Source organism: Notothenia coriiceps, unplaced genomic scaffold, assembly GCF_000735185.1.
Source record: "Notothenia coriiceps isolate Sejong01 unplaced genomic scaffold, NC01 NC01_scaffold00037246, whole genome shotgun sequence".
Classification (NCBI taxonomy): Eukaryota; Metazoa; Chordata; class Actinopteri; order Perciformes; family Nototheniidae; genus Notothenia; species Notothenia coriiceps.
The window spans coordinates 18,796,978-18,809,866 of NW_011369947.1; the positions used below are offsets into that span (position 1 = coordinate 18,796,978).

Consider the following 12,889-nt stretch of genomic DNA (forward strand, 5'->3'; position numbering starts at 1 on the left):
CAAAAATACATTTATTGTTTTTTTAACCCCACAAATAAACTGCGCGATCACTTGTGCTTCCATCATTAACCAACAGATGGCACCAAGTGAAAGTGAAGAGTATGTGTAAGGAGAAATAACATAGGGGGTGTTTCTCAATGTCGAGGAAGGCTGCTCCAGAGCCACTATTTCAAGCATACTACGTCATTGAGTGCCGCCGAAGGACTGTTCCAATGTCCAGCATACTTGGAATTCGACCGAGGCCGGCGTACTTAGTAGCGAGAAATTTCGAGGCTGCGGGGGTTTTTCTCAATGTCGAGTACGCTTGCTTGGTAGCACATGTCTTCCGAGCGTCTTGCTTCAGAAGCAAGGCAAGAATACTTCCAGGCATTCGGAAAACGAAGAGTGGAACAGGCGAGCAAGTGTGCAGGTGTGCGTCATATGAGAGGCCCCGCCTTACATTTTCCGCCACAGATTTGGGGAAATTGGTCCGTGCGCAAAGCATTGTGGGGATTTTAAGACCGCGGAGTCTACACATGTGCAGCCTCGAAATTTCTCCAAACGAAGTACGCCGGGCTCGGTAGAATTCCAAGTATGCTGGACATTGGAACAGTACTTCGGCGGCACTCAATGACGTACTGAAATAGTGGCTCTGGAGCAGCTTTACTCGAGATTGAGAAACACCCCACATGTGTAGACTCACTCCGCGGTCTTAAAATCCCCACAATGCTTTGCGCACGGCCCAATTTCCAAATCTTTGGTGGAAATCGCGCTCCATTTAAGGCGGGGCCTCGCATATGACGCACACCTGCACGCCTGTTAGCCTGTTCCACAATTCTTCGTTTTCCGAGGCTAGGAAGGATTCTTGCCTCGCTTCTGAAGCAAGTGACTAGGAAGACATGTGCTACCAAGCAAGCGTCCTCGACATTGAGAAACACCCAGTTTGAACCCAATGACTGCTTAATAGACAAGTTAAAAACAAGTTAAAAGCAACCCTATGCCAATTTGACTTTTTCTGCAGAAGACAGTTAAAAAGATACAAAAATCAAATCAGGTGAAGCTTAGGTGTCCTAACTTTGACGTACTCCACCCTTCATGTCTAATAATGCCACTTAAACCATGATCTTACATTAGTTGAGATTAAAACATTGGGGTTACTTTTTTAAACTTTGGGGAGTAAATAACAAATGTATATACCCTTTTAATAGAATACAGGTATCAACAGCACTGTTATTGAACCTCATCGTATTGAAACCTTGAAACTCCAAAGAGTGAAGTTTCCTACACACTGAGGAAGCGATTAAATGTTTCAAGACTCTATAGAGCAGCCATGGGTTTTACAGATAAAGTGATCCTGAATAACTTCTTAAACATGGCTTTCCATTTATACAGTTAGACAGTGTGGACTACAAGTATTAAAGACAAACACAAACATGAGTGTTAAGGATGTATACACTGCATGTTGACACAGCTGCAATGGTTTGGCCTGCTAAAAGATAATGTACTTGAGATTTCTTGCTTTTTTGATAGAGTATCTTCATGGTTTAATGCACTTACTGAAATTTGCTTTGGATAAAAGCGTTGGCTAAATGAAATGTAATGAAAAGCTCAGTGTGTGTGTAGGTGTGTGTGTATGTGGTGGCCACTCACTGGGTAATAACTGACAAGGCATTGGCTGTGATCAATATGGAGTAGGACCAGAAAGCCATAATAGGAGGACAAATATCAGAGGAGAGGCAGTGTGGGCGTCTGTGTGTAATGGATGATGGAGGTGTTAGTGTTTGGGCCGCTGTGCAGTAAGTGGGTAAGCTGGTTGTTGGATGCATTGTGTGGAACCAGCAGGGTCAATGATGACGATAATGGGAAAGGGTAAGCACAGTATTGGGGTTAATACTTCTGAGCTGGCCAAGAGATTATAGCAGCGTCTAAAATATGGAGGAGACCCCTCAGGGCAATGCTTTGCTCCCAGGCTTAACAGCAAATGGACGTCATGTATCAAATAAAGAGAAATAGGTTTTTTTTCTAATTTCTCTCTGAGGACAGCAAGGATATTCTTCTGTTAAAAAACAATCAATTTTGTTATGAAAGTATTATAAGAAAAGCTATTTAACTAAGTTTTAGTTAGTGAATTTGCATATTGTTAAGAAAAAATATGAGAAAAAACGTGTCCGCTGTATCCTAGCCTCTTACTTTGTACGAGTACTACTCTGTTAGCTTTTTTCTTATATCAATAAAATGTCTTCAATGCAGATCACATCATTGATGCATTTAACAATGTCTGCCTGAAACAATACTCATGTAACAATGAGTTTTAGAATCATAAGCCCCTATATCTGGGTTACACTAGTCCTTCCTGCAATCCAGATGATGCCATCTGTGATAAAAGAGTCTTTTATCACAGATGGCATCATCTGGATTGCAGGAAGGACTAGTGTAACCCAGATATAGGGGCTTATGATTCTAAAACTCATTGTTACATGAGTATTGNCGGGTGTTATAAGAGATATTCCATAATCGGTTTTCTTCATATTTGTAATGTATTTTTTTCATTTGTTGTTCGAGCTACTAAAAAGGTCCAAGAAGTCTCCACAATTGAATTTAATATGTCATTGACATGTTAACGGTATAATCGAAAGCGCTCATGGCGAGTAATTGTGGGATGATACATTTTCAAAGTATCACGATATGTATCGGTTGAGTATCGGTATCGTTCAGTGGTATCGGTATCGTAAAAAAGTCAACGATATGCATCCCTAGTCACAGAGTCCTCGCAAATCATTATAAATGAACCACATCCATCAAAAACTTACCAGCAGGCATTTCAGCTAATCTTCCAGAGATTTCTCTCAGAGCTTCGGCCCATCGGGACGTGGAGTCGGCCATCATGCTCACATGGTAACCCATATCTCTGAAGTATTCGGATAGTGTGATCCCTGCAGAAGTAATTATAATAATACAGTTTACAAAAACAATCAAAGGAGGAAATACTTAAAAAAGGCATTTACTTTAGTTTTTGAGGAGATTTCAGGGCATTTACACAATTTCTTATGGAGGTGAATGATCTTAGTTCTTTCATTTTTAATGATCATATAATAGCATTTAATATATATAAAAAGGACCCTTTTCATAATAAAGTGAATGCTTGGTACCTGTGTAAATGGAGGCCTCTCTGGCAGCTACAGGCATGTTGGATGTATTAGCAACCAGTGCTGTTCTCTTCATGATGCTCTCAGTCTTGCCATCGACCTCCATAGTAAGCTGTTGGACAAGCGCAGTGTTAACAAAATAAAATGTAAAGGATTGTTCTGTTTTTTTCTCTTTACATGTTTTGTCCTTTTTAGCCAAAAAAAGTAGATCAGTACTGAAATTCCCCATTTATTAACAATTTGAAAAACTCTTTGGTTCTTCCACCTACCTCTGGGAAATCCCGCAGCACTTCAGACATCTCATTTCCACGCTCTCCGCAGCCAACGTACACAATGACGTCACTGTTGGAGTACTTGGACAATGACTGCGAGATCACCGTCTTTCCACACCCAAAGGCTCCTGGGATAGCAGTGGTTCCACCCTGCACACAACTACAAAGCACAAACGTTAATTAGCAGCTTGCTGATTTTATTACAGTATAAAATAAGTGAAAACTGCCTTTATGAGTGTTCATAATGGAAAAAAGTTCAAACAGATCCTGAGGTATGGACCACTCACGGGAAAAGTGCGTCCAGAACCCTCTGCCCGGTCAGCAGCGGATGATTAGCAGGTAGCTTCTCTGTGACTGGGCGGATTTGTCGAACAGGCCACACCTGCATCATGGTGAACTTCTCCTTTATGCCTTCAAATTCCAGTTCAAGAACCACATCCTGAATTTGGGAAAAATCTGAAAATCAGCCTTGGGAATAGCTTTTCCCCCAACGATAGAGTTTTGCTTCCAGAGAAACACTCACAGAGATGTCGTAGTTTCCCTGTGGGGCTAGGTAGGTGACAGTGCCTCTGTTGCGAGGTGGAAGCATCATCTTGTGTTTTATCAAGGAGTTCTCATACACGATGCCGTAGATATCACCGCCTGTCACGTGACTGCCGACCTGCAAAGGAGATGAATTAGTCAGAATGGTTGCAGAGGACAGACATTCACACCACACTCTGTTTTTCTTCTTACCCGAAGACTCTGCCCGGGGGAAAATTCCCATTTGAGGTCTCTGTTAAGAGCACCGATGTTTACTCCTCTTGGGATGTAGATACTTTGAGTCAGGTCGTTGATGTCTTTCAGTGGACGCTGGATACCGTCAAAGATGGAGCCCATGATGCCTGGGCCCAGCTCTACAGAAAGGGGCTTTCCCGTCCGAAGGACAGGGTCACCGACAGACACGCCAGCTGTGGCATCGAGTTAAGAAAAGACAATCAAACAGCATTGCCTTGACATATTAGGTTTTGTCTTTATATTCAGACTCGCATCATCAATAAGTGAAGTAGCTCTCAAATGTGTCTTTGGTAACTTAATAACATAAATTAAGTTTTAAGGAATAGGATGACTGGGTTTGTGACATGTCTATCTACAAAGAAAGGTAACAAGGCAGCAGAAAGGATACAAGTCTCCTCGTAGACCTGGATGGTTGCCATGTCTCCCTCCAAACGGATGATTTCTCCCACCAGCTCACTGTGACCTACACGGACCAGCTCGTACATGGCGGCTCCGGCCATCGCTGTCGCTGTCACCACTGTTGTAGAAATACAGAAATTCATAATGAAGAATTATAATTTGCATCCCTAGTATTAATACTAATAGTAGTGAAACATTTTAACAATGAAGCATATACATGTACAAATGCATTTCAGAAAAAAATACATATTTTAATTGTATTCCGGGGAGAAAATGATGTGTCGTTTTTATATATTCTCTGTTATTTTGTCTTTTAAAGTTGAAAGATTCAGAAGGAATTGTATCTGTGTAGTTGCGTTTGACATTGTAGGTGATAAACAACGCAATATAGTCACTAAAAGAGAGGAGCAATGAATCACACCTGGTCCAGAAACCCCATGAACAAATCCAAACTCGCTCTCTCGATCCTCATCCTGGATCTTAGCAAGTTTTGAGGTATCCATCTTGATCTTGGTTATATCCTGCAAAAAATTAGGAATTCATATGAGACACAGATGCTGTTAATTTACATGAAATACTCTCATAAGGCCCATTAAACATCGTTTAAAACACTGATAGCATGCAGTACCTCGTCATCATAGCTAATGACAGATTCACATCACGACGATATGGACACTAATATGACGCTATAACAAATTACAGCCAGCACAGTGCTGAAATAAATGACCAAGTCTAGGTCACAAGGTAAGCTGAGGCTTTAGCGCATTAGATGTGTTTTCCATTCATCCAGGGTCGAATATAAGGTACAATTGGGTACTCCTGTGAATCGCTGAGGTCATGTTAGCTAGCCAGATAGTAGCTTTATGTTGGTTTCTAGTACTACGCACACTGAACGCTGAGTAAAGCTGCGTTTTGCCTATGTATGCTGACATGACTTAAGTCAGGTTACTAGCTAGCATACACTAGCTTCTTCATCTTCATCATCATCATCACAGACAGTCCAAGCTAAATAAATGTTTTTTTGCGCAGTATTTGGTGCAACACTGGCATGAAATAACAAACGTTTGTACATTTATAATCTCATATTATATCGCTACTATAGATGTCTTTACCTTGTCTTAATATGCAGTTCTCCAGGTTAGTCTCCAACGTAGCAGCCTGAGGAGGAGCTTCACTCTGTTAATCACCTGCCAGGCACCGGACTGTCACGGGAAGAAAACATCTCCATTGTGGCTCCGCTGATTTCACTCGGTTGGCTGTCTGAGTGGAGCCAAGATGGCATCCGCAGCTCCACAGTTTCCTAGTCAACGATAAGTTCCTTATAAAAGACACTGACCTCTGCTGGATTTAAATGAAACATTCACCTCCAACAAACTAGGATACTTTCAATTTAGTTTAACATCAACGACCAATGTGTCTAACTGCAATTTTTTACATTTGACTTTTTTTGGCTAGAAATTGTACATACCTGGGTGAAGCAAGATGCAGATGGGAATTAGCTTTTAGCTATACACTGTCAGGCCTGCATAGTTTCTCTCCTTGAGAGTAATGTATTTTCATGCATGTTCCTTGTTCAATAAAGACACACTAACCCCTTTAAAACGTCGTAAGTAAATTAATGTGCATCTTCTAACATGAACTGTAAAGTAAAGTGATAACACATTGAGTGGCTTATCTTATGGGTGAATCAGCTATAACTGGGATAAACCCCTAAAAAACACAGCTACAATAAAACAGCCGTTTTAGTTTATTATTATGTAACCTGTAACCTGTTGCTACTGTGGGATTATAGTTCATTGAGAGTTTTCTTGTAATATTGTTTTTTAATGATATGTTAACCTTTTCAAAAACACATCACAACACAAAATTATATAATGGCAGAACAATACTGTATTCTGATTGGTCATGAGACCCTACTATACATACCATTGTTCACAAAATGAGGTAGCAAATACAAAACATTGAATGGAATTACTCATCAAACATACACATAATACAGGCAGGGGCACACTCATAGTCCAACATTATACCAGGGATGTGTAATTCCATAAAATTATGAAAATAAATTATAAAATGTAACACTTTGTCCTGCAACAATAAGGGGTGTTGTTACCTATACCTCCAGTGACAGTTCTGCTCTACTCAAGTTTCCCAGTAAACCATGACAGTGAGACAGCCTGCACAGTACCAGGATCCCGAAACTGAAGTAGCACAATGGCATAGGCTACAGCCAATCGTTTCATTATTCATGCCTGTACTTTTCTTACTGTGTCACGTCAAAAGGTGAAAAAGGCCTTGCACCGGGACCTCAGTTTTAAGGTTTACTGCACATTTCATCAATGGTTTTGTTGTGTTCAAGGTGTCAGTTAATCAGGGAAGGACATTTATTAGAACACACACTTGAGATTGAAAAAAGTGAGAAAACAAACGGGCTCACATTTAATCAGTGGTAGAAAACAAAACAATCAGTTATCATTCAATTGATACATTATCATTTTTTGAATTGTAGAAGTTCTTGCTCATGCAAATTCTTCATGAAAGTTAATGTGGCAGGACATTAATAATACAAAATGAGGTGGCAGCAGTTGGTTGGTGTGTTGAGTCCACTAGATGGAGCCAAAGAAAGTGATTCACAGTTTTGCTTTGTTTGCTCTAAAGATCCAATAAAGCAAAGCTTCATCCAGGTGCTACACTTTGGGTTAGGTCAGTCTGACCACTCGTTTTCATCCAGCTCAGAGTCGTCTTCAGAGTCAGTGTACTCCACCGCAATACGGCGGGACAAGATGGTGGCCACGTCGTTCCCTGCCGGCTCCCGCTTGTTCTGCTGCTCCTGCTGCTCTTGAACTTGCTTCAGCTGGATGCCTAATAAAAGCAAATACAGTATATTAAATCAAATCAAATATTGTACATACACAATATATTTGTATATGGTCATATAGTCCTGCAGGAAAAAATGCAAAATAAAGGATTTTACACACCAGGGTTATTTATGGAGGGGATTTAATTAACAGGATTTGATTTTTACACAGCGAAATAGCATTGTAGTCATCTTCTTCTGGAGCAAAGTCGATTTTTCTGAGCTTTTGCTATATGGGGAATATGTTGAGTTGAACTGTATTTATGAGGATAACAAATTAAAACTGAAGCTAATCTAAAAAAAACGTTATTTCCCTTTTCAACTAGACCGAGAAAGCTCATGTGAAATCAACACCTTGTTCATCCGCTTTTACCTTTTCACAATAAAAGTTCTTAACATATAATATTCACAGAAGAGTATTTTTGCATTTTCTTGATGTGTATTTGAAACTCTCCTGGTATGTAAACGTGCCAAGTCCTAACTCACCCATGCGGATGGCGGACAGCAGGTCACTTCTCGCATCTTTCACAGGTTTAGCCTCAGCTCTGCTGCCTTCACTGTGTCCTGCTAGGTGTAAGGGTGCAGCTGGGGGAGGGAGAGGTGGAGGTGGAGGTCCTGGGGGAGGAGGAAACATGTGTGGCCCTGGAGGAGGTACTGGTGGAAGTGCATAGCCGGGGCCTACGTGCAAGACTCCATTATGTAGCGTTGGTGGTAGAGCACCCAGAGGAAAACCAAATGCTGTCTGGGCTGATGAGATGGGTGGGCCTGGAGGAGGAGGGGGGGAGCTGGAAATTAAAGAAAGAGGATTATATTGCAGTAGAAATAAGGAGATATATTTATTTATCTGATTATGCAACAAAAACCTACTTGTAATCTGCAGGTGTCCGCATTGAACCGTTCATTCGGTCTGCAGCGTGAAGCTCTGCTGTGGCGTAGGTTACTCTCTTGTAGTCGACATCAATGCTGTGGTATTCATGCTCCACAGGTGGTGAGGGGTGTGCATTCCCGGGCACGTAATCACGTGACTTGGCACGGTTATAAGCAGTTTGAGCAGGCACTGGAGGGATGGGGTAGTCTGGGAGGTCAGGCCTGGATAAACAAAGAAAAATAACAGTTGCTTTCACATATCCAGATGGTGGATTTGTGGTTATAATATCGAAAGTGAAGCCTTACATAACAAAGATATTGAAAATAGGATCAACCCCAAATAATAAAGCAAAGCTTAGATTGTATTCCTCCAAATCCCTCAATACAGTTTCCAGAATTACATTTTTTGCCTTGATTAACATATTTCTGCATAAAACAGTGTTTTTATAGGTATTTTCTTAAGAAAAATGTTGCCTTCCTTAGAAATGTTAAACTAAAGATTGAGAGGGACAGAGGGATGATATTTTAGGTCGTCCAGACAATCCTTGTGGTATTTCATGTTTTGCATTTTTTCAGTATCATCCAGTATTATTCTCTGTTTGTGAAATTTAGAATGTTGATTTCATCTAAAGAAACGAATGATCTTGTTTGCATCTAAAGCACTAACCTGCCATCTGGAGAGAGCGAGCCCTCAGATGATGCCCCCTGGCGGAGAGTCTGCGGGTGGCGATGATCTGGACGATGCTCTTTATCGAAGGCCATCATGTTCCACTGTTGCCTTCTGTTTCGAACCTTTCTCCCCTTCTTCACTTCGCGCTGAAGGGTGCTGCCCTCCACACATCGCTTCTGTTCCTGGAAGAGGTGGGTAGAAAAGGATGATGAGAACCCATCTTACAAATAAAAGTATAAAACATAAAGCAGTGGGTAGAGTATGCTCTCACCCGTTGCCTCCGCCTTTCTTTCCTCTTGTCCTCTGTGTCCTGAAGCATTTTCTCCTTCCACAGTTCAAAAAAGTACGACGGGTCTGAGTAGTATTTCATCGCATCAATGGAATCCTCTCTGTATTTAATCACAATTTCACAAATGAAATGAGATGACTGGAAACGTAATCATTTTAGATGTTAGATTTGACCATGCGTGCATTACCTGTAGGCAGTGAGGGTGCTGAGGGGTGGAGGCTTGTCGCTGCTGTTGTGCATCTCAGCCACTGAGTTGGGAATGCTGTCTTGAGACAAAACCTGCTGGTCCTGCACAGTAGAGCTTTTAAATGCCTTCCTCATGTTAATGTCCTGAAGGGAAACTACACAGAAGCAACACAGAGGTTTCACGTTTAATAGAAAGCATGTGAGAGTAAAAGAAAAAGAAGGTATTCAAACAACAGACATCATTTCCAGTGAACTAACCTTCCTCCACGCTGGAGTCCAGCTGTGTGACCTTGACGGCCAAGCGGTCTATGCGGTCCTGGAGAGAGTTGGCGCGCACATAAAAAGTGTTGGCCTCGTCGAAAAGCTCGCCAAAAACATTTTCTGCTTGTGTACCTGCAACCAGAGCAGGAAGAAAGGGAAGGAAGGAAATGAAAAGGTGTTTCAGACCCAAGATAAAAAATGAAGGGCATGACACATACAATTTGTCATATGTACATTTCTGAATCTACATTATGTCTGGATTATCCATAAAGTGTTTGGTCCCTGGACTGCACATAATAGCATTAATGGCACACGTCAGACAGCTCAGATCCTCTTAATGTAGGAGCTATCATTAGAATACCTCGGCCTGTGTCTCCGCCCACTTACTCTCCATCTTATCGGCCTGTGATACAAAGCTTTACGGTAAACTCTAAGCCCTGTAACTTCACTAAATCCATGACACACACACATATGAGCACACACATAAGAACACAAAACAAACACATAAGCTACTACTAGACTCCTAGGATGGGTAAAATGCAGAGGCCAAATGTCACTGTGTGTGCGCTATCTGCTCTGCATGTGTGACCATTAAAGAGGGTTTCATCCCTCCGATTCTATCTATCGATTATGTCTATCTACTCAGGCACAACAGATGTCCAGGAGAACATTTGCTTTATAAAATAGTCTTTCCCCATTTTACTCAGTGACTGTTATACTTATACTTTTTTTACAATGTTGAAGCAGGCCATAAAGCTTCTCTCTTGTTATAATCACACGTTAAACAAGCATCCAAACATACTTTGATACAAACATAGTAGTCTCAGTGATCTTACTCAGACTACTGAGCTGGCGGATGATGGTGGACAGCGTGTTGTTGGTTACACATTCCAGCTCGTTGCCAATCCTATCAGGCACTGCACCGTGGCACAGGTGCCGAGGCTGAATGTTTCTCTTTACCAAAGGCATGACCCCCTCTCACATCTCGACCACAGCACCTGTTGGGGGACAGAGGACAGCTTATTGTATACCAGTAAAACCTGCACTGCAACTATCAACATATTAAGCCTTATTCATAAAAATATATCTACGTTTATCAAACACGGTGTCCTATTTCATGCACTTTCCTTCTCTTTCGCTGCAACTTCACTGGAAACAGATACATATGTTGTTATTAGTTGTTATCTAAACGGAATTTAACATTTAAGTCAGCAGACAATTAGCCTTTGATGTTTGGATTATATTAGTTTAAAAGATTGCTTAGTGTGTTGACTGGGCCAATTGCTGTTGAATGTCACATGTATCACCACCTATCAAAGTAGAACACCTATTGTACGTTTTTGGGCTCTTAAAATGGATCAAACATGCTAAGCAACAGCTGTTTTATTCAGCGAGTTCATTGTTATAAAACAAAAGTAGCAGTTTTTCAGGTAAATGTGCTAGTCACTTTACACTCCTTTATCGAATAGACGTAAAACAAGGGACTGAGTGATTACCAATAATTACCGACTGTGGTTAGCCAGCACGTTAGAAACAATAAGAACATCAACTTACCATAAATATTAATATTCTGTGCAACATGGCAAACAAATCACAGAGAACCCCTGAATGTTTAATTACCCAGGGGAGAATAGAGCTGCTTCACTGACAGTGAGTTTGGAGCCATAGAACCAGGAAAAAACTTTAGTCCACATTTAAGCAATTTTGATCAAATATGAATAATAAAATAAAATCATCATTTGGGGTCAATTTCTCAGTTTCTAAGAAGGCAACATTGTTTGACTGTCAACAGTGTGTACTAAAGCAATGTCAAAATGTATATGAATTAAAGCCTAGCAAGGAGTTTTTTTCTGAAATGAAGCTAATGGCAGAATTAGAAAAACATTTTTTTTAATTTACTATTAGGAAGTAAACTTAACAAATTGACAATACAAAGATCCCAACCAAAGTGTAAAACATGTTTGGACTGTCGTTATTGTATAAAAATAGCCTATTTAAAAAGTGTTTTTATGGCGACAATTACCCACAATCCCACGCGTGATATAAATCCGCACTTTGCTACTATGCTAGCTGCTGGACGTTCATCGCTGTTGTGGAGGCGCCAGAGAGCGGCTGACCTTTCATAGAAATGTTTGTTCTTCTTGACTAAACGTTTAACTTCACACAGCAGGTAACATTTTCAATAACGTACATGAAACATGGGATATTTAACAACATATCGGTGGCACCACAAGACAGTTAAAAAACAAACTAGTATCTCTCCTAGCATAGAGTTTCCGTTGGGCTAGCTTGATTGTTGGTTCAACCTACGTTTGTTCTGACGTCAGCACGCCGGGGAGCAGCGGTGAAGGTCTGGTCCGAGCTGTTTTATCCAAAACAAACAAACAATTTGCTGGCTTGCTTCAGTCGTGCGCTGGACATTGATAGTAGTCATCTCTGCGGGGCGGAGTTCACTCTGAAAACAAATCTCTTAGGTTCAAATCACAGCTTGAGCCATGAGGGGATTTGGCCAGCAGCTTTACTCCTGTCATCCAATCACAGCTATCATGCCAGCCTGGGACATCCAGTGTTTTATTTCCGCATCTATCAGTCCTTTTTATGGACTATAACTCATTAGCTGCCTTCTATGAATTGCATAATAATATATCAGTTTTCCATTAGAAATAGTTGTAACCTGCTATGAACACATGTTTTTATCAATGATGATTATAAATGATGTACTAGTACAAATAAATCTTCTTAGAATTACTTATTTGGACAAATGTTTGGCCTTTTACCTGACAGTGATTTCTTTGATACAGTCTAATTTATTTACTCACTATAGTTTCAACAAATGGATTTCTGAGGTCCAAAAGAAGGCCACATATTTTTCTGCAGACTTCAATATACTTTCAGAAATAGTCCTCATGCGTTTGGTCAGAAATGTGTTTTTATTTTAGTCTTCGTCAACTGTTCTCCCTTTTCTACAATTTTTGTTTTAAACCATCCATCAGCATAAACAGCAGTATGTCAGTCCCTGTCCTGGTGCATTAACATTGTAGGGGGCCGACCTGGATTATAAGAGAAAAGAGACACTCAGCATTTGATTGGAAATGTACACACACACACACACACACACACACACACACACACACACACACACACACACACACACACACACACACACACACTACACTACTACTACTT

The 12,889-nt window shown here is 40.8% G+C and overlaps 2 protein-coding genes across 2 annotated transcripts; both read right to left on the reverse strand.

The window, feature by feature from the left end:
• Window positions 1–2,736: 2,736 nt before the first annotated feature.
• Window positions 2,737–5,876, reverse strand: LOC104965997 (V-type proton ATPase catalytic subunit A). The gene is made up of 9 exons (XM_010795090.1): window positions 5,686–5,876; window positions 4,995–5,094; window positions 4,563–4,691; window positions 4,133–4,347; window positions 3,921–4,058; window positions 3,685–3,836; window positions 3,395–3,557; window positions 3,129–3,237; window positions 2,737–2,912 (listed from the first exon to the last, which is right to left on the reverse strand). Exons 2-9 carry the CDS (start codon window positions 5,074–5,076, stop codon window positions 2,758–2,760), a joined length of 1,143 nt encoding a protein of 380 aa, XP_010793392.1. The 5' UTR covers window positions 5,077–5,094; window positions 5,686–5,876; the 3' UTR covers window positions 2,737–2,757.
• A 579-nt stretch (window positions 5,877–6,455) lies between these two features.
• Window positions 6,456–12,178, reverse strand: wasf3a (WASP family member 3a). Its single transcript, XM_010795089.1, has 9 exons — window positions 12,014–12,178; window positions 10,540–10,701; window positions 9,701–9,835; window positions 9,444–9,597; window positions 9,239–9,356; window positions 8,965–9,149; window positions 8,298–8,519; window positions 7,917–8,215; window positions 6,456–7,435 (listed from the first exon to the last, which is right to left on the reverse strand). The coding sequence occupies exons 2-9, from the start codon at window positions 10,670–10,672 to the stop codon at window positions 7,278–7,280; spliced, it is 1,404 nt and encodes a 467-aa protein (XP_010793391.1). The 5' UTR covers window positions 10,673–10,701; window positions 12,014–12,178; the 3' UTR covers window positions 6,456–7,277.
• Window positions 12,179–12,889: the final 711 nt, after the last annotated feature.

Excerpts from the sequence above, each read along its gene's own strand:
- LOC104965997 (XM_010795090.1), bottom strand. The coding sequence starts at position 5,076 with ATGGATACCTCAAAACTTGCTAAGATCCAGGATGAGGATCGAGAGAGC. Across the intron at positions 3,558-3,684 it reads GTTCTGGACGCACTTTTCCC|TTGTGTGCAGGGTGGAACCA; the intron begins GTGAGTGGTCCA and ends TGTGCTTTGTAG. Across the intron at positions 2,913-3,128 it reads AGAGGCCTCCATTTACACAG|GGATCACACTATCCGAATAC; the intron begins GTACCAAGCATT and ends TTACTTCTGCAG.
- wasf3a (XM_010795089.1), bottom strand. The coding sequence starts at position 10,672 with ATGCCTTTGGTAAAGAGAAACATTCAGCCTCGGCACCTGTGCCACGGT. Across the intron at positions 9,836-10,539 it reads CCGCCAGCTCAGTAGTCTGA|GTACACAAGCAGAAAATGTT; the intron begins GTAAGATCACTG and ends CTCTGGTTGCAG. Across the intron at positions 9,598-9,700 it reads GGACTCCAGCGTGGAGGAAG|TTTCCCTTCAGGACATTAAC; the intron begins GTTAGTTCACTG and ends GCTTCTGTGTAG.